Source organism: Eptesicus fuscus, chromosome 25, assembly GCF_027574615.1.
Source record: "Eptesicus fuscus isolate TK198812 chromosome 25, DD_ASM_mEF_20220401, whole genome shotgun sequence".
NCBI lineage: Eukaryota > Metazoa > Chordata > Mammalia > Chiroptera > Vespertilionidae > Eptesicus > Eptesicus fuscus.
The window spans coordinates 1,730,661-1,750,283 of record NC_072497.1 but is presented as its reverse complement, the minus strand read 5'-3'; the positions used below and the strand labels follow the sequence as shown (position 1 = coordinate 1,750,283).

At 55.3% G+C, this 19,623-nt stretch overlaps 1 protein-coding gene across 1 annotated transcript; it reads right to left on the bottom strand.

Moving 5' to 3' along the window:
- Nucleotides 1-4,473: 4,473 nt before the first annotated feature.
- On the bottom strand, nt 4,474-17,252 carry CFAP161 (cilia and flagella associated protein 161). Its single transcript, XM_054713364.1, has 7 exons — nt 17,166-17,252; nt 15,271-15,360; nt 12,627-12,859; nt 10,706-10,790; nt 8,498-8,656; nt 6,948-7,021; nt 4,474-4,970 (listed from the first exon to the last, which is right to left on the bottom strand). Exons 1-7 carry the CDS (start codon nt 17,232-17,234, stop codon nt 4,751-4,753), a joined length of 930 nt encoding a protein of 309 aa, XP_054569339.1. The 5' UTR covers nt 17,235-17,252; the 3' UTR covers nt 4,474-4,750.
- Between the last annotated feature and the right edge of the window lie 2,371 nt (nt 17,253-19,623).

Genomic DNA, 19,623 nt, shown 5'->3' with positions numbered 1-19,623 from the left:
AACGCATAATAATCTCCCCACTCAGTGTGTGTGTGTGTGTGTGTGTATACACTAGTGACCCAGTACACAAAATTCATGCACATTAAAATGGGATTAATTAGATGAAATAATTTAATATTGTTATTTGCCCTTTCTCTATAATAGAAGTGTCAGAGATGAAAGAAAATTAGTAAAATGTATATGAAAACCTTCCTCCTATCAGAGTCTGGGGCTCACCACAGGACCCAGAGTCAAGTTCCCGCCCACCCACGTGCACCTCAAAAATCCCATGAGACCCAGACCCAGCCGGCCCACCCCCATTGGGCTAGATCCAGACCCAGTCAGTCCCACCCTTGTCAAGCCCTGCTGATCAGGGGGCATAGCCTGGATGGGGGGTGTGGCCTGAGGTCCCCCAGCCCAGACTGGAATTTATTTTCCTTCTACAATTGAAACTTTGTAGCCTGGAGTGGAGCCAAGCCTGGGGCTCCCTCCAAGGCCAGCAGCCATTTGTGTTGGGGTTATAATTGAAACTTTGTAGCCTTAAGCGGGTGGGCCCGGCCAGGGTGTGTGGAAAGCTTTGCTACCCCTGTTGCCGGCGGCAACCCTGGCCTGCTCTCTCAAGCTCCATTCTGCCGCCATTTGTTTGAATTTGTTTACCTTCTATAATTGAAACTTTGTAGCTTGAGTGGAGGCTTAGGCCTGGAAATGGCAGGCGGAAAGCTTGGCTTCCTCTGTTACCTAGGAAACCTTGTTCTCTGTGGCTGTAGCCATCTTGGTTTGGGTTAATTTGCATGCTCGCTCTGATTGGATGGTGGGCGAGGCTTGTGGGCGTGGCTTGTGGGTGTGTCGGAGGTATGGTCAATTTGCATATTTGTCTATTATTAGATTATATATATATATATATATATATATATATACACACACACACACACACACACACTGAGTGGCCACATTATTATTCGTTCAGAGGTCATCCTAATCTGGCCACTCAGGGTATTTGGGTGGTGTTAGCCTTTGAGGGTGACATGCTTGCTCTAACCCAACAAATCCCCGCGGGCACTCTGCCTCAGACACCCACCCCCGGGGGCCAAGTGCCCCGGGCCCTGCATCCAGGCCGCCCAGCTCCCCCTGGCTAAGTCGTTCAGCGCCGGGGTCAGTTCGCCTCCCCGTGCCTCAGTTTCCCCTCCTGTCAAATTCAGAGGCACGTGGGACCCCTCTCACAGGGGCGTGCGTGAGGATCCAATGGGCTGACACACGGAAAGGGCTCAGGACAGCGCCTGGTGCCGGCAAGGGCTCGCCCACGCGATGGGCGCACGTGACCTGTTTGTAGATGTTGATCCTCGCCCGAGGATATTTTTCTCTTTTTTCTTTTTTTTTTTTCATTGATTTTTAGGGAGAGTGGAAGAGAGAGGGAAAGACAGAGAGAGAAACTTCAATGTGAGAGAGACACATCAATTGGTTGCCTCCTGCACGAGTCCTGACCAGGGCCCGGGTGGGGAGGAACTTGCAACCGAGGTACGTGCCCTTGACCGGAATCGAACCCGGGACCCTTCAGTCCGTAGGCCGGCGCTCTATCCACTGAGCCACACCGGTCAGGGCTTAACGTGTTTTTAAACCCGTGCACAAATGGAGGCGCCAAGAGGCAGGGTGACTTAGAGGTCACACAGCAAGGGGAGGGCCGGTGTCCGTGCTGTGCTGTCTGATCCACGGCCAGGGTCATGCCAGAGGCCCCGCCGGCCGCTCTCCAATACATTTTCTTGTTGCGCTGGGCCTCCGACAACTCGGAGAGGAAGCGAGCTACCCCATGGGGTAAACAGGCTTGGCGAGGAGATGGCAGGGGAGGGAAGTTAGGGGTGACCGGGCCAGCAGGGCAAGACAGTTAGGGGGCAATCGGGCCTGCAGGGGAGGGCAGTTAGGGGCAATCAGGCCTGCAGGGGAGGGCAGTTAGGGGGCAATCAGGCCAGCAGGGGAGGGCAGTTAGGGGCAACCTGGCCAGCAGGGGAGGGCAGTTAGGGGGCAATTGGGCCTGCAGGGGAGGGCAGTTAGGGGCGACCTGGCCAGCAGGGGAGGGCAGTTAGGGGCAATCTGGCCAGCAGGGGACCAGTTAGCTGTTGATCAGGGGAGGGCAGTTTTGAGGACCAGGGGCCCCAGGCCTGGGTTCTGAGTACATTCTCCTGGGAGGAGTGGGGGGACTCTAGACATCGATGGAAGGTCTACAGGGGTTCCAGAGGGGCTGTATTCAAACTGGAAACCCCTTGGCCAGTCCCTGGGGACCCCCCCCCCTTCACCGTCCCCCAGCTCCAGTACCTGTGAACACGCTGTTACAGCAGCTCTTACATCTGCCCCGTGCCCTCTTTCTTTATAAGGAAAAAAGCGAACCGATACCCTGACTGCAGCGCTTTTATGGTTCTTCCCCTCTTAGAAAACGCACATTGGAAACTCCCTCGTGTTTTGAAATGAACTTCTGACAGCGGAGCAGGGCCAGGGAGGACCTGCTGGGGCTCTGAACAGCGACACCTGCTGGCCACGTCGGGGAAGTGCAAGACCAAACCCAGGGGAGAGACCTGGGCGGGTCCAGGAGACACACACACACACCCCCCACCCCCCCCCGCCCCCCGCCCCTGGGTGAGGCTCGCCGAGGGAGGTCCTCACCTTCCTGCGTTTTAAAGGTTAAAACAGTGACACACACAGAAATTGCCGGCCTTCCCAGCCACCTCTCCGAGGGCCGCCTGTGCGCCCGCCGGGACGGCATGCAGACCCGCCGTCCGCGGCCTCGTCCTGCAGGGCCAACCTGCACAAAGCGCCCGGGCCCCACCCACGCCAGGGCGGGCGCCCCACGCAGGCTACCAGGGCATCCGCCACAGGAAACGGAGAAACGGGAGGGAACCCTCTCCCCCACCCCCACCCCCAGCATCCTCTGTGGGCGGGAAGCGAAGACCATCTGGAGGCCCGGGCAGTGGTGCCCGGGGACAGGGCATCGCAGACACTTTGGGGTGCCACGGCACAGGGGTGCAGCTGCCCCAGCGGGTGGGTGCTGCAGACCTCCGTGCACGGGACAGCCCCGTGCGGGCAGTGAGACCTGGCACCAGTCACCTCCCCCTGCAGCCATCCTCCTCCCCGCCCCACGCCGCGGCTCTCCACCTGCTGCCTGGGCATCAGACCCCCCCCCCCCAGGTCAGCCCAGGGCCCAGCCCAGGTTGGACGGCGCCCGCCCTCCCCCCAACCCCTTAAAGGGCCAGGCCACGCAGGCTGAAGCCTGCCTGCTGGCCACGCGTGTCCCACCTCTGCCTTCCCTTCACCCCTCGGGACACCCCGCCCACCACAGGCCCCCCTCAAAGAAGGAACAGGTGGGCGGACGCCCGGGAGGACACGGGGATTTTGTCCGGAACGTTCCGGCCACGCGGGCGCCCGATTCCAAGCGAGGTAGCGAGAAAGAGATTCCCGCCGTTTAAAACTCATCACAGAATAACACGTGACTGGCGCCCTGGCCGGTGTGGCTCAGTGGGTAGCGTGTCGGCCTGTGGACTGAAGGGTCCCGGGTTTGATTCCGGTCGAGGGCATGTACCTTGGTTGCGGGCACATCCCCAGTGGGGGGTGTGCAGGAGGCAGCTGATCAATGTTTCTCTCTCATCGATGTTTCTGACTCTCTATCCCTCTCCCTTCCTCTCTGTAAAAAATTGATGAAAATATATTTAACATAATCTATAGTAATAAAAGCCTAGGTGGCCCTTGTGCCCTCGCGTCATCACAAGATGGCTGCCCCCATGTTGTCACAAGATGGCCGGCAGGGGAGGGTAGTTGGGGGTGAACAGGCCTGCAGGGGAGGGCCATTGGGGGCCATCGGGCCAGCAGGGGAGCAGTTAGGCATCAGTCAGGCCAGCAGGGGAGCAGTTAGGGGCAATCAGGCAGACAGGCAGGCAAGTAGTTAGGAGCCAGTGGTCCTGGATTGTGAGAGGGACGTCCGACTGCCTGTTTAGGCCCGATCCCAGCAGTCGGACATCCCCCAAAGGGCCCCAGATTGGAGAGGGTGCAGGCTGGGCTGAGGGACACCCCCCTCCAGTGCACAAGTTTCGTGCACCGGGCCCCTAGTCCTATATAATAAAAGGCTAATATGCAAATTGTCCCCTCGGGCGTTCGACCACTCGCTATGACGCGCACTGACCACCAGAGGGTGGCGTGGAATGAAGGCAGGCCCCGGCAGGCAGCAGCCGGAAGGCCCAGATCGGCCCTGATCACCAGCCATGGGACCCTACCCATGCACGAATTTCATGCACCGGGCCTCCAGTATTTAAAATAATAATAATAATAATAATAATAACAACAACAACAACACGTGGCTGGTCAGGTAGAGCTCCTGCCGCCCCTGAGCCAGAGGCAGAACGGGAAGGACAAGGGGTCATGGTCAACCCCAAGGTCGCCGCGGCTCACAGCGGCGCGCTGGGCTCTCAGGACGCTGTCCGAAGGGGGAGGAAGCGGGGGCGGGGGGGGCGAAGCTCAGAACAGGCCACGCGCTTTATTGCGGACACGCCTCCCAGGGGCACACAGCGGGAGACACGGAGGGGCCCCGTTCTGCCGCGCTTTGTCATCAGCGAAGGAGCCCACGTGTCCCTCTCGTTGCTGAGCCGTTCCCAGGACTAATGAGTCCGTGTTCTAGACCCCCCGCCACTAACCCAGTCATCCGCTACCGCCTTATTCCAACGCCCGCTCAGAGGGCTGGGAGCCTGGGACCGCGGGGCACCCCCCCCCCCGCCCCCCGGGAGTGCGCCTGCTGTCACTGCGCCCCCGGGGTGGCCGCCCGTTCCGGCTCCGGCTCCGGCTCCGGCTTCAGGGCGGGCGCGCGCTCCACCGGCGGCTTGGGCACGTCCAGCATGGTGGACGCCTCCTTCCTGGGGCTCCCGGTCACCAGCATCCAGTGGTTCCGCGGCAGCTCCACGCGGTGGGTGTCCAGGTGGGTGTGCGCGGCCACCTCGGCCTCCTTCCCGAAGTAGGTCCTGGGGCGGGAGAGAATGAGCCGTGGGCGCGTGCACAGGACCGGGCCAGCCCCGGGGCGTTCCCGGCTCGGAAGATGCTGCAGGGGGCCTGGAGGGGCGGGGAGGGGGGGTGTGGGGAGGGGGGTGCTGCAGCAGGCGTGTCAAACTCACGGCCCGCGGGCCACATGCGGCCCACAACGGATATGTTTGCGGACCAGCCGATATGACGGTGTGTAAGAAACGTTTTAATAAAAAATTCGTCACTTAGTTTTTACAATATCCTGTTGTGCATGGTCCTATATAATAAAGAGGTGATATGCAAACTGACCATCACTCCAACACACAAGATGGCCGCCCCCGTGTGGGCAAAGATGGCTGCCACAAGATGGCCGGCAGGGGAGCACAGTTGGGGGTGAGCAGGCCTGCAGGGGAGGGCAGTTGGGGGTAACCAGGCCTACAGGGGAAGGCAGTTGGGGGCGACCAGGCCAGCAGGGGAGGGCAGTTGTGGGGGGACCAGGCCTGCAGGGGAGGGCAGTTAGGGGCAACCAGGCTGGCAGGGGAGGGCAGTTAGAGGTGACTGGACCAGCAGGGGAGGGCAGTTAGGGGCAACCAGGCTGGCAAGGGAGGGCAGTTAGGGGTGACTGATCCAGCAGGGGAGTGCAGTTGGGGGTAACCAGGCCTGCAAAGGAGGGCAGTTGCAGGGTACCAAGCCAGCAGGGGAGGGCAGTTAGGAGTGACTAGGCTGGCAGGGGAGGGCAGTTGTGGGGGGACCAGGCTTGCAAGGGAGGGCAGTTAGGGGTGACCAGGCTGGCAAGGGAGGACAGTTAGGGGGGACTGGGCCAGCAGGGGAGGGCAGTTGGAGAGGACCAGGGCTGCAGGAGAGGGCAGTTAGGGGTGACCAGGCCTGCAGGGGAGCAGTTAGGTGTCGATCAGGCTGGCAGGGTAGTGGTTAGGGGGTGATCAGGCTGGCAGGCAGAAGTGGTTAGGGGCAATCAGGCAGGCAGGCAGGCAGGCAGGCATGCGGTTGGGAGCCAGCATTCCTGGATTGTGAGAGGGGTCGGACATCCCTCGAGGGGTCCCAGATTGGAGAGGGTGCAGGCTGGGCTGAGGGACAGACACACACCCTGTGCACGAACTTCATGCACCGGGCCTCTAGTTACGAATAACGAGCTACAACGCTCACTAATGACTGATGACTGTCATCGAGTTGCATTCACGTCCCTCACGCGCCTTACGCGCAGGCGCACCATCTCTCCCCACTGACACCGGCAGCGAACGTTCTAGCAGCCGATGGCCACGTCCTTCATCTCGGACTGACCGGCTTGGTGTGCGCAACAGGAAATGCCTCGCTTCCGGAGAACGGGAAAAATGGGTTTATGTGCGTGACGCATATTCATGTGTGCCGTGACTCGGTCTCAAGAAAAAATAGTGATTTTTATGAAAAAGCTCTATTACTTTATGTGAACGATGACTCGTTTATCTCAGCCCTTTGTGGTCGGCACGTCTCCATCAGAACAAACCTACGTGTCTATGCGAATGGGAGCTTTTGTCTTTTTGCGGCCACATCCACGCAAACCTGGCCCATGTTAGCCTGTGAGTGTGATGTGCTTGCTCTACGGTACAGGCTGTGCCCGGAAGCTCCGCCTGTGGGAAAGGCTGGGGGTGGGGGATCCCCACTGCGGCTGACACCCCCCCAGGGCAGGGACTTGGGTATCTGACGGGGCTCTCATGGGACCCTTCACCAGAAAAGTTCTGGGTGACAACATTTCATCAGCAAAGGACTTTTTGGTCTATTGCCACACTCTGATCGGAGCTTCTTTGCTGATGTCCACAGCCCCGCCCACAGCCCCTATAGCCCCGCCCACAGCCACCATAGCCCCGCCCACAGCTACCATAGCCCCGCCCACAGCCCTGCCCACAGCCCTGCCCACAGTCCCACCCACAGCCCCTATAGCCCCGCCCACAGCCACGTGTGGCTGTGCCCAGCACCACAAGTACCTTAAGAAGAGATGGCGGTGGACGGCCAGCCCCCGGTTCGTGTGGCTGTGATTGATGAGGATTCTGGTGTTTGCCTTTGAAGATAAAGAAAGGACGCTATTTGCAGCATGAGTTAAGGCCTCCACGTTCCTAAAAGCAAAAATCTGTAAATTTTACTACGTGCCAGATGCCAATTCCAGCATGTCATAATTGTAAGAGTTTCATCGAAAGGTGGATGGAACCTGGGGACTCAACAAGGGCTGAGTCACATATGTTATCGCCTGTTGGGAATGGCTAAAGGCATTTCCCCAAACCTGAAAAGGATGCATTACATTGATTGTCTGCTGCCAGACAGCTCAGGGCTTCTCCGTCTACATGTTATTGCCTCCTGTTGGCCAAACACCTGAACAAGCTGTAGGCTATGCCCCAATCTGACAATGCTTCTGTGTATTATCGCCACCTTAGGACAAATTGTGTTAATAAAAAGCAAGAGGTCCTGAGACAAGGAGAGAGTCTTTAGCTCCTTTAGCGGAAGCTCCTCTGACCCCCAGTGCCTTTCAAAATTATCTTTCGTCTCTGGACTCTTACTTAATCTATGCACAGCCCCATTTCCAAATTGCTGAACCCTTCTAGATGCTGGATCAAGACCCACCAGCGTTAAATGTCGCCCAACGTCCAGCAATACTACATATTTGTTTAAAATGTATACATATAGCCCTAGCTGATTTGGCTCAGTGGATAGAGTGTCGGCCTATGGACTGAAGGGTCCCGGGTTCGATTCCGGTCAAGGGCAGATGCCCGGGTTGCCGGCTCGATCCCCAGTGTGGGCCATGCAGTAGGTCGCCGATCCATAATTCTCTCTCATCATGGATGTTTCTATCTCTCTCTCCCTCTCCCTGCTTCTCTGAAATCAATACAAATATATATTTTTAAAAACCATTAGTGCACTTTATTAATAAATACATAAATAAAATAGAAATAAAACACACACACATATATATGGGATAACCTAGAAGGCGAATCATGATAGAGTGACTAAAGGCATTACGGTACAGACTCACATGGTAAAACATTACACACTCATTCCAGGTCATCTCGGAGACCATCCGACGACATAAAATGTGGTTGGGGGTGTTATTTTTTAAAAATATATTTGTACTGATTTCAGAGAGGAAGGGAGAGGGGGAGGGAGAGAGAGAAACATCCATGATGAGAGAGAACAACGGATCCGCTGCCTCCTGCACGCCCCCTGCTGGGGATCGACCCAAACATGGACATGTGGACCTGACCAGGAATTGAACTGTGACCTCCTGGCTCACAGGTCGAGGCTCAACCACTGAGCCACACCGGCCGGGCAGTGGTTTTTTTTTTTTTTTTTTAAACCCTCACCTGAGGACATGCTTACAGAGAGGGAGAGAGAAGCATGGGGAAACACCAATGCAGGGTGCTGCCACAGGGCAAAAATCGTGTCCTCCGAGCTTGAGGTACAAATGAAGGAGGAGAGCAAGAGAGAGAGAGAAACAACAGCGCGGGCCCACACATGCACCCTCCCGACGCGGCGCCCCGCTCACCGGGACGGGGAGGCCCTCCCACTCCAGGCGCAGCTGGGGGTCGGGGAAGGCGGCCTGCCAGCAGTTCAGGTAGGAGGCCTCGTCGGTCAGGTACACCTCCTGGAGCCAGGACACCTTGGACGACCGCAGGAGGGTCCTGTGGTCGCTGGACAAGTACAGCTGGGAAGGACAGCAAGCGGAGGGGCCACATCGCTCGATGCACGTGGCTGGGGAAGGCGAAGCCATCCGCGGGCTGACGGCAACGCTGCTCAAAGGTCATGTTCAGAATCCCCGTTCCTTTTCTTTTCTTTCTTTTTTTTTTTAATACTTTTATGTAGGGAGCGGCTCTAGAGTTAAGCCTCGGACTGACCTGTTGGCAAAGCCACAAACACGTCCCAGCTTGGAGGGCACAGCCCTCTTCGCTGAATTAAGCTTGACCTTATGGCCGCCCCCTAGATCCTTCCTGGGTGGCTACTGGGCTGTGGGAGGTGCAGCAGGTGCTGCCAAAACAAGTGAAACGCACAAGAACATTGTAACCATGGTGACCACTGCCTTGTTTACCTCTGGCTATAAAATAAAGGCTCAGCCTGCCGTCTGGATCTTTCTCTGTGGCCTCATCCAGGCACAGGAGATCCACCAAGCCCCAGCTATATTCCCTTTGTCTGTCTTTTCTTTGATCCTTCACCGCCCCTCCTCAGGCTCACCAAATCCTTGGCTATGCTGGCCCAGCACACTTTCATTGATTTCAGAGAGGAAGGCAGAGAGAGAGAGAGAGAGAGAGAGAGAGATCAATGATGAGAGAAAATCATGGATCAGCTGCCTCCTGCACGCCCCACACTGAGGATCGAGCCCATAACTCGGGCATGTGCCCTGACCGGAATTGAACCGTGACCTCTTGGTTCCTGAGATGATGCTCAAGCGCTGAGCCACACCAGCTGGGCCGGAATCCCTGTCCTCAAGGACTGACTGTATGAGAACACGCATTTTTCCTCCACCCACCTCGGGTTCTGTATCACCTCGAACTGCTGTTCCTTCTTGGAATACTAGACTCAGCCTCCCTCTGTTCCCATGCCTGTCCCTAATCCCCTCCTCTTCTTTAGGGCACAGGGTCTGCCTCAGTATTTATTCAACACTTAGGCTGATTCCTGCAAACTTCAGCGTCTCTCATTGCCCTTCCCTCAGATCCAATAGAAGTTGGACAATAAAAAGTCAAAACAAGTTGTCAGGCCCTACCTGGTGTGGCTCAGTGGATAGCACGTCAGCCTGAAGACTGAAGGGTCCCAGGTTAGATTCCTGGTCAAGGGTACATGCCCGGGTTGTGGGCTTGATCCCCAGTGTCAGGTGTGCAGGAGGCAGCCGATCAATGATTCTCATCATTGATGTTTCTCTCTCTCCCTTCCTCTCTGAAATCAAGCCTATATAATAATGACGTAATATGCAAATTAACCCTCACACCCTCACAAGATGGCTGCCTATGACCAGGCCAGCAGGGGGGTTAGTGAGGGATGACCAAACGACTGAACAAGCAGGCTGCGTGGGGCGACCAGGCCGGCAGGGGTGCTGTGAGGAGCAAGCAGGCTGGCAGGGGGGGCAGTTGGGGGTGACAAGGCCGGCAGGGGGGGCAGTAAGGGGTGACCAGGCAGGCCGAGGGGGCAGTTGGGGGTGACAAGGCAGGCAGGGGAGCAGTAAAGGGTGACCAGGCTGGTGTGTGTGTAGGGGCAGTTAGTAGCGACCAGGCATGCAGGGAGGGGGCAGTTGGAGGTGACCAGGTCGTCAGGGGGGAGGGTAGTTAGGGGCGATCAGGCCGGCATGCAGAGGCAGTAAAGGGCGATCAGGCCGGCAGGGGGGAGGGCAGTTAGGGGTGACCAGGCAGGCAGGCAGGTGAGCGGTTAGAAGCCAGCATTCCAGGATTGTGAGAGGGATGTCTGACTGCCGGTTTAGTCCTGATCCCCCGAGGGGTCTCGGATTGGAGAGGGTGCAGGCTGGGCTGAGGGGACCCCCTGCATGCACGAATTTCGTGCACCGGGCCTCTAGTAAATATATATATATTTTAAAAAATATCTGCAAAGTTGGGAGGAAAGAACTGGCCCCACACGCCCGTGAAAAGCTGTGGAGACGCAGCCCACGCCCACGGAGCTCCCTGTCCACCTCGGGGGGAACCACGAGCCCGCCCGGGCCCAGAGCGGCCGGTCCCACATCCACACGCCCCACGTCCACAGGACGGCTCACCATCTGGTCGTCACATCCCAGGGTGATCCCGAGGCGGAAGTTCTGCCCGAATCTCAGGACCTGGCCGGTGGCCTCTCTGTCCGCCCTGCCGGGGAAGGGTAAGCGTCATGCGATTTCCCCGAGCGAGAGCCATTCGACCGCTCTACACTGTGTGTGTGTGCCACGCTGCTTGCAATCTTCCCGATCACGTCGTATGTCCACGTTCCACGCCTCAGCTGTGTCACTAGCCACACGCTGCACGTCCAGCCGCCTCCCCGCGTGGCCCGGACACAGAGCGCCCCCTGCGTGGCCAGGTCTTTAGAGAAAACCAAGACAACCCATTGGTGGACACTTCATGCCATCTTCCCTCTTAATCCTCCAGGAAACTTGGAGGCTCGTGTCAATGACCGGGATTCAGCCCTGGCCGGTGTGGCTCAGTGGATAGAGCGTCGGCCTGCGGACCGAAGGGTCCCGGGTTCGAATCCGCTCAAGGGCACGTACCTTGGTTGCAGGCTCCTCCCCGGCCTGGGCCCGGGGTCGGGGCATGTGCAGGAGGCAACCCATCGATGTGTCTCTCTCCCATCAATGTTTCTCTCTGCCTCTCCCTCTCTCTCTGTAAAAAAAAAAAAAAAAAAAAAAAAAGCAAAAAAAAAAAGCTAATGGAAAAATATCCTCGGATGAGGATTAAAAATAAATAAATACAAAAAGAGCCAACTTGAAATAAATAAATTACTTGTATTCAAAAATAAATCTAAATTCAAGATTTGGGAGTCTATATTCTAGTAATATTAACGTGACTATCACCAATTTTGCAACAACGTAAAGCAATATTTTTTAAGATATATTTTAATTGATTTCAGAGAGGAAGGAAGAGGGAGAGAGAGAGAGAAAAACATCCATGATGAGAGAGAATCATCGATCAGCTGCCTCCTGCATGGCCCCCATTGGGGATCGAGCCCGCAACCCGGGCATGTACCCTGACCGGGAATTGAACCGTGACCTCCCGGTTCCTAGGTCAACGCTCCACCACTGAGCCACACCGGCCGGGCTGAAGCAATATTTTTAACTGTAATTATGTGTCTGTTCTCTAAGGGTTTAAATGCTCATTTAAACAATATCCTCAAGTATATTTATAGTGGACAGTGAATTTAAAAAAAATTTTTTTTTTTTAGAAAGAGGAAGGGAGAGGGAGAGAGAGAGAGAGAAACATCAATGATGGGAGAGAATCATGGATCAGCTGCCTCCTGCACACCCCCCACTGGGGATCGAGCCCGCGACCCGGGCAGGTGCCCTGAGCGGGACAATGCATGATAAAAGAGCAAACCCCCGCGGTATGCCACCTTGTGTGAAATGACATAGGTCTGGTGTGAACATACCACGGCTACCTTAAAACCATTGAGAGCCTCCCATGAGCTCCAAGCTCCAGGGGGTGATGAGGAAAACCCACGTCGCTTGTAGACTGAATAGGAACTGCATCCCTGATCCAATGCTTTTGAATGGAGCCTTTTGAATGGAACATGAGTGACAGGTGACCAAGATGGATAAGGTCAAAGGAACCGCAAAGGCCCCTCGACAACAAATCTCAAGGGAACAAAGCAAGAACATTTTGGGGGCCCTGACCGGTGCGGCTCAGTGGATAGAGCGTCGGCCTGCGGACTGAAGGGTCCCAGGTTCCATTCCGGTCAAGGGCATGTACCTTGGTTGCAGGCACATCCCCAGTAGGGGGCGTGCAGGAGGCAGCTGATGGATGTTTCTCTCTCATCGATGTTTCTAACTCTCTCTCCCTCTCCCTTCCTCTCTGTAAAAAAATCAATAAAAATATATTTTTTAAAAAAATGTTCGCGGGACCGCCGCCTCCAGGCAGCCCTCCGGCTCCAATCCCAGGACGGCCTTGAGCTGCCAGGGAAGCAGACACGTGTGATGCCATGGGCAGCGTGCTCACCTCAACACGGTGAAGGTGTTCCTGCCGACGGGGATCCGGGTGGGCGCCGCGCTGAGGCCGCAGGGCAGCTCGAACCGGTCGCTCAGGTGGGCTCTGATCTCATCCGGGGTCAGGCACAGGCTCAGGTCTCCGGGCAGAAACAGGTCGGCCTGGGGCTCGGGGTGGTCCGGGCTCACCAGCATCACGCTGTCCCCGAAGTGCACGCAGCCGTCCTCCGTGACCGAGAGCTGCATCTGCAGTTGGAGTCAGCGTGTTTCTGTTTATTTCTTTAAAGAAACATTGTGGCCCCGGCTGGTGTGGCTCAGTGGACAGAGCGTCGGCCTGCGGACTGAAGGGTCCCGGGTTCAATTCCGGATAAGGGCATGTACCTTGGTTGCGGGCACATCCCCAGTGGAGGGGCGTGCAGGAGGCAGCTGATGGATGTTTCTCTCTCATCGATGTTTCTAACTCTCTATCCCTCTCCCCTCCTCTCTGTAAAAAATCAATAAACTATATTTAAAAAAAGAAAAAAAAGAAAAAAGAAATGCTAGGGCCTGGCCGGTGTGGCTCTGAGGTCGAGCACCAACCTAGGATGTCAAGGGCACATGACCGGGGTTGTGGGCTCGATCCCCAGTGGGGGGGGGGGAGGGGGCGCGTGCAGGAGGCAGCCGGTCAATGATTCTCTCTCATCATGGATGTTTCTATCTCTCTCTCCCTCTCTCTACCTCTCTGAAATCAATAAAAAAATATATTTTGTAAACATACATTGTGGCCCTGGCCGGTGTGGGTCAGTGGACAGAGGGTCAGCCTGCAGACTGAAGGGTCCAGGGTTCGAGTCCAAGGGCACATGCCCGGGTTGCAGGCTCCATCCCCAGTAGGGGGTGTGCAGGAGGAAGCCGATCCATGATTTTCTCTCATCATGGATGAATCTCTCTCTCTCCCTCTCCCTTCCTCTATGAAATCAATAAAAATAAAAAAATAAAAATAATATTGTTGTTGCTTTCAGAGAGGAAGAGAGGGAGAGAGAGAAACATCCATGAGGAGAGAGAATCATGGATCGGCTGCCTCCTGCACTCCCCACACTAGGGATTGAGCCCACAACCCAGGCCTGTGCCCCGACCGGAAATCGAACCGTGACCTCCTGGTTCATAAGTTGATGCTCAACCACTGAGCACGCCGGCCGGGAAAGGGTGTTTCTACTTAAACCACGCCATCCCTCACCGGCCAGCGGTGTGCCACCTCCCATGGGCCTCCTCTCCTTCTCTGACAGTGGTCGGCAAACTCATTAGTCCACAGAGCCAAATATCAACAGCACAACAATTGAAATTTCTTGGGAGAGCCACATTTTTTAAACTTAAACTTCTTCTAATGCCACTTCTCCAAAATAGACTCGCCCAGGCCATGGTATTTTGTGGAAGAGCCACACTCAAGGGGCCAAAGAGCCGCATGTGGCTCGCGAGCCGCGGTTTGCCGACCACAGGTCTATGCCCATTTCAGTAAGGGATTCACCCGGATCCCCTCCAATCCTTGCCTTCCGTTTCCTGTCACCCACCTGCTCCCGAAGTGCCAAATCAAAGTCCCTCCAATAACCCAGATCAAGCCCTGACCAGTGTGGCTCAGTGGATAGAGCATCAGCCTGCGGATTCAGGGGTCCCAGGTTCGATTCTGGTCAAGGGCATGTACCTTGGTTGCGGGCACATCCCCAGTGGGGGGCGTGCAGAAGGCAGCTGATCGATGTTTCTCTCTCATCGATGTTTCTAACTCTCTATCCCTCTCCCTTCCTCTCTGTAAAAAAAAAAATCAATAAAATATATTTAAAAATATATATATATATATTTAAAAAAAATAACCCAGATCAATATGATGAAACTGATGAACAACCCCATGGGTTGAGTCCATTCTTAATTTATTCAACATTCCCTGAAAATTCCTTCAGCACCCACTGCAGCACATTTTACTAACCCGTGTACTAATGTCGTCTTTTCTTTTCTTTAAATGTTTTTTTTTTTTTATGGATTTCAGAGAGAGGAAGGGGAGAGAGAGAAACATCAATGAAGAGAGAGAATCATCCATTCGCTGCTTCCTGCACGCCCCCTACTGGGGGTCAAGCCCGAAACCCAGGCATATTCCCTGACCAGTACATCGAACCCGGGACCTCCTGGTTCAGGGGTTAATGCTCAACCACTGAGCAACACGGGCTGGACTAATGGCAAATGTCTCTCGTGTGTCTGAAATCGGAGGGACATTAAAACATTGTGGTTTTCAGACCAGAAGGGAAAAACCGGTGTTTTCCTAAACCATCACTTGTTTCTGGAATTCTCGCTTGTTTAACATACACCGAGTGGCCAGACAATGATGATCTCTGAACACTTAATCATCTGTCCACTCCGTGTATGTGTGTCTCCAATGGGTCCCACAAGGATTCTAGACTTTGGCTGGAGATCAGCCACCTGTCTGCCCTGAGCGTTCTATCAGCCGGCGCAAAGGGGAAACTGATCAGATGCACGATTTATAGTGTCTTCGATATCCAATCAATGAGGTACTCAAGAGAAGGACACGGAGTGGCCAGATGATTATGCGTTCAGAGATCATCATCTGGCCACTCAGTGTAGTCTCACGGTTGATGGGGAAGAATTTCGGGTACAGCGTCTGAATTTAAAATTACCGGTCGCAGAAGGTGATTCTTTAGTCTTCTGTTCCTCTGTATGAGAAGCTGTCCCTTATCCCGCTTCTCTAAGAAGTCTTTCATGAGCTCCTGGTGAGGGAAAACACACACACACACACACACACACACACACACACGAATGAATAAAACCCACAGGGAGGGCCAGCCATTGTCCTGAATGGCAGACACCCACAGCTTTCAGGTCAGAAGTGAAAAAAACAAAACACAAAATTTGAGAACAGAGCCCCGGCCGGTGTGGCTCAGTGGATAGAGCGTCGGCCTGCGGACTGGAGGGTCCCAGGTTCGATTCCAGTCAAGGGCATGTACCTTGGTTGCGGGCACATCCCCGGTGGGGGTGTGCAGGAGGCAGCTGATTGATGTTTCTCTCTCATCCATGTTTCTGGCTCTCTATCCCTCTCCCTTCCTCTCTGTAAAAAAACAATAAAATAAAATAAAAAAATTTGAGAACAGAAAAAAGAAATAGGAGCATCATGGGAAAATATTTGCAGCATTATTTTGATACTAAAGGCCCAGTGCACAAAATTTGTGCAAGGGGGCTCAGCCCTCGCAGCCCCAGCTTTGACTGGGAGGGCATCTGGAAGGACGTCCGGAAGGTCTTCCAGCTGTTCTGTCTAATTAGCACATTACACTTTTGTTATTAGAGATTTTTATCCCACTGTACAGTGTTTAGGAAAATGGCAAAAGATTCAAAAAAGGAAACATTGCCTAGAATTACTCCCGCCAGCGACAGGCATGAGTAACTTCTGTTTTGTTTTGTGTGTGTGTGTGTGTGTGTGTGTGTGTGTGTGTGTGTGTTTATATATTTTTTTTATTGGTAGGGAGAGGGAGAGAGATAGAAACATCCATGATGAGAGAGAATCATGGATCAGCGGCCCCCAGCACGCCCCCTACTGGGGATAGAGCCCGAAACCCCGGCATGTGCCCTTGGCTAGAATTGAACCTGGGATCCTTCAGTCTGCAGGCCCACGCTCTACCCACTGAGCCACACCGGCTAAGGTCCCCCTGGCGATATGCTGATAGACACTGGAAGTCCCCACCCCCCCAGCCCCCAACAAGTCTGATACACGGATGCCCCAGGGCCTTGTCAAAACCATCCTAGGAGCCCTGATCGGTGTGGCTCAGTGGATAGAGAGTTGGCCTGCGGACGGAAGGGTCCCAGGTTCGATTCCGGTCGGGGGCATGTACCTTGGTTGCGGGCACATCCCCAGTGGGGGGTGTGCGGAAGGCAGCTGATCGATGTTTCTCTCTCATCAATGTTTCTAACTCTCTCTCCCTCTCCGTTCCTCTCTGTAAAAAAATCAATAAAATACAGTATATTTTTAAAAAGGAAGTCACAATTATAAATTAATATTTCTAAAAAAAAAAAAAGACCATCCTAGGAGAATTCAAGGCAGAGAGAGGACGGTCAGTAATAGGACACCTCGGAGGCACTCAGGTGACAGGAGGGCATGTGGGGGGGGGGGTGTGGGGGCGCCTCCTCCCATCCTCACCGGGACCCCAGCCTCTGGGACTGTAAGTGTCTAGGGAATGGAGGGAAAGGAACTCAGAAGGGCGCTCTAGACTGAGGAGGAGGCACAGGTGGGGGTGGGGAGGGGGGTGGAGTGGAGTGGGGGTGGGGGGGTGGGGGAGGGCTTGAGCGTCAAGGCATCTTGGGAAAAACCAAGGGACCCAAAGAAAGAGTGAGGAGCAGGGGACAGCAGGACCTCCGACCAGATTCCTGGGCGGTCGGAGAGGGTGGGACTGGAGGGGGACTCTGGGGTGTGCTGGGGGCGAAAGGAACCTTGGGGTGTTCAAAGTCCAGCGGGGCTGAGGGCGGGCCTGCGGGGGTTGCGGGGGCGGTGGTCCCGGAGACACCCCGCCATATCTGTCTTCACCTCCTCCAGGTAGATGTCCTCGTTCCAGTTGCCCATCCGGACCCCGGGACCATACAAGTTCCGCGCCATTCCCAGGCGGCGGCGGCCGCTGTGTTAGCGTGCCCGTCGCCATGACGACCCGCCCGCCCTCCAGCGATTGGCCAAGGCGTGGACGCCGCCGGCCAATGAGAGACAGCGGCCCCGCCCCCGGAGCTGTTCTGTCCCGCCCCGCCCCGCCCACTGCCACGCCCCGGGGTCCCTGCACGTAATGGCTTGGCAGGCCAGAGGAAAAGCTGGGTTCCCCTGCAGCTTTTTTCCTTTGAGAATCCCACCCGGAATGGTTGTCAAAGGAGAATACCCCGAACCTCGGGCAGCAGAGGGGCTTTGCAAGGGCCACAGAGCCTGTGTGCAGCCTTTAAAAAAAATAAATAAAATAAAAAATATATATACACTGCGTGGCCCAATGATGATGATCTCTGAACGCATAATCATCTGGCCACTCAGTGTAGATCCTATAGGATAAAAGGCTAATATGCACATTGTCCCCTCGACCAGGAGTTCGACCAGCAGGCAGGCCGGCCAACCGCCCATGTCCCCTGCCCCTGGCCAGGCTGGCCGGACCCCACCCATGCACGAATTCATGCACCGGGCCTCTAATATATATTTATACACACACACACTGAGTGGCCAGATGATTATGCGTTCAGAGATCATCATCTTCGGTCCACTCAGTGTATATATTTTATTGATTTCAGAGTGGAAGGGAGAGGGTGTGAGAGAGAGAAACATCCAGGATGAGAGAGAATCATGGATCGGACACCTCCTGCTCGCCCCCCACTGGGGACCGAGCCTGCAACCCAGGGCATGTGCCCTTGATGGGAACCCGGAACCCGGGACCCTTCCGTCCGCAGGCCGACGCTCTGTCCACTGAGCCACACCGGCCAGGAAGCAGCCTACTTGTATGAGCAGTTTCACCCTGATGGTAGAATAACAGGGATCCCTGTAGAAGCTAAAACAGTGGAGGAGGAGGAGGCGGGAGGGAGAATTCAAATGTCACCGCCTCACAAGGAAGAACTAGCTCCTGTGTGGGAGGTGGTCCATGTTTGTATGGGCTGGGCGGTGGTTCTCCCTCCTCCATGCTCCAAGAGCAAGGACCAGCCCGGGATTTGCAAGATGGCGAATCCCAAATTCAATAAAACCACGTCATGCGGGAGCCAACATCTGTTAAAATATTTTGTGAGCCCTGACGGGTGTGGCTCAGTGGATAGAGCGCCGGCCTGCAGACTGAAGGGTCCCAGGTTCGATTCCGGTCAAGGGCATGTACCTTGGTTGCGGGCACATCCCCAGTAGGGAGTGTGCTGAAGGCAGCTGATCGATGTTTCTCTCTCATCGATGTTTCTAACTCTCTCTCCCTCTCCCTTCCTCTCTGTAAAAAACCAATAAAATATGTTAAAAAAATGATTTGTGAAGAGGAGGGATGGCCCGGCCAGCGTGGCTCCTCGGTTGAGCGTCAACCTATGAGCCAAGAGGTCAGGGTTCGATTCCCAGTCAAGGGCACATGCCTGGGTTGCGGGCTCAATCCCCAGTGTGGGGCGTGCAGGAGGCAGCCGATCAGTGATTCTCTCTCATCATAGATGTTTCTCTCTCTCGTTCCCTCTCCCTCCCTCTCATCCTACCTAATAATAGACAAATATGCAAATTGACCATACCTTTGCTATGCCCGCGATTGGCCAGGAGGCACAGGGGGGCGGGACTTGGGGGGGCCGGGGGGGGGGCCGATTGGGCCGGCGGGACGCTGAGCTTGCATCACCAGCAGCGGCTCGAGCTCAGCGTCTGCGTCATGGCTGTGCTGTGGCACAGAAGGGGCCTCTGGGGCAGCGAGCTCACGTCCCACCGCGGACCAGCAAAAGCGGGAGAGCTGGGTGCCTGTCCGCTCAGGCACCAGGCCTTTCAGAAGCCTTCGCCGCGCTGGAGGCTTCTGAAAGGCCGGGTGCACCAGCGGACAGGCACCCAGCTCCCCCGTGATCGAAAGCGAAAGCCTATAGGGGACCCTACACATGCATGATTCAATCATGCACTGGACCTCTAGTCTATAATAATAAAAGCGTAATATGCTAATAAGACCAGACGTCCTTCCGGACGACCTCCCGGATGAAGTGAGGGAAGCCTGGGTCCCGGGTGCTGGCAGCCGGAGGGAAACTGGTGCCGGCAGCCAGGGGAAGGAAGGCCTACCCCCTTTTTTTTAAGTATATCTTATTGATTTTTTACAGAGAGGAAGGGAGAGGGACAGAGAGCTAGAAACATCGATGAGAGAGAAACATCCATCAGCTGCCTCCTGCACACCCCCCACCTGGGGATGTGCCCGCAACCAAGGTCCATGCCCTTGACCGGAATCGAACCCGGGACCCTTCAGTCTGCAGGCCGGCGCTCTATCCACTGAGCCACACCGGTCAGGGCAGGAAGGCCTACTCTTGCACAA

Bases quoted from the DNA above. Each gene is read 5' to 3' on its own strand.
- CFAP161 (XM_054713364.1), bottom strand. From the start codon at position 17,234: ATGGCGCGGAACTTGTATGGTCCCGGGGTCCGGATGGGCAACTGGAAC. The intron at 15,361-17,165 runs GTGAAGACAGAT...TTCCCTCACCAG, and splicing joins AGGACATCTACCTGGAGGAG to GAGCTCATGAAAGACTTCTT. The intron at 7,022-8,497 runs GTGAGCGGGGCG...TTATCTTCAAAG, and splicing joins GGGAGGGCCTCCCCGTCCCG to GCAAACACCAGAATCCTCAT.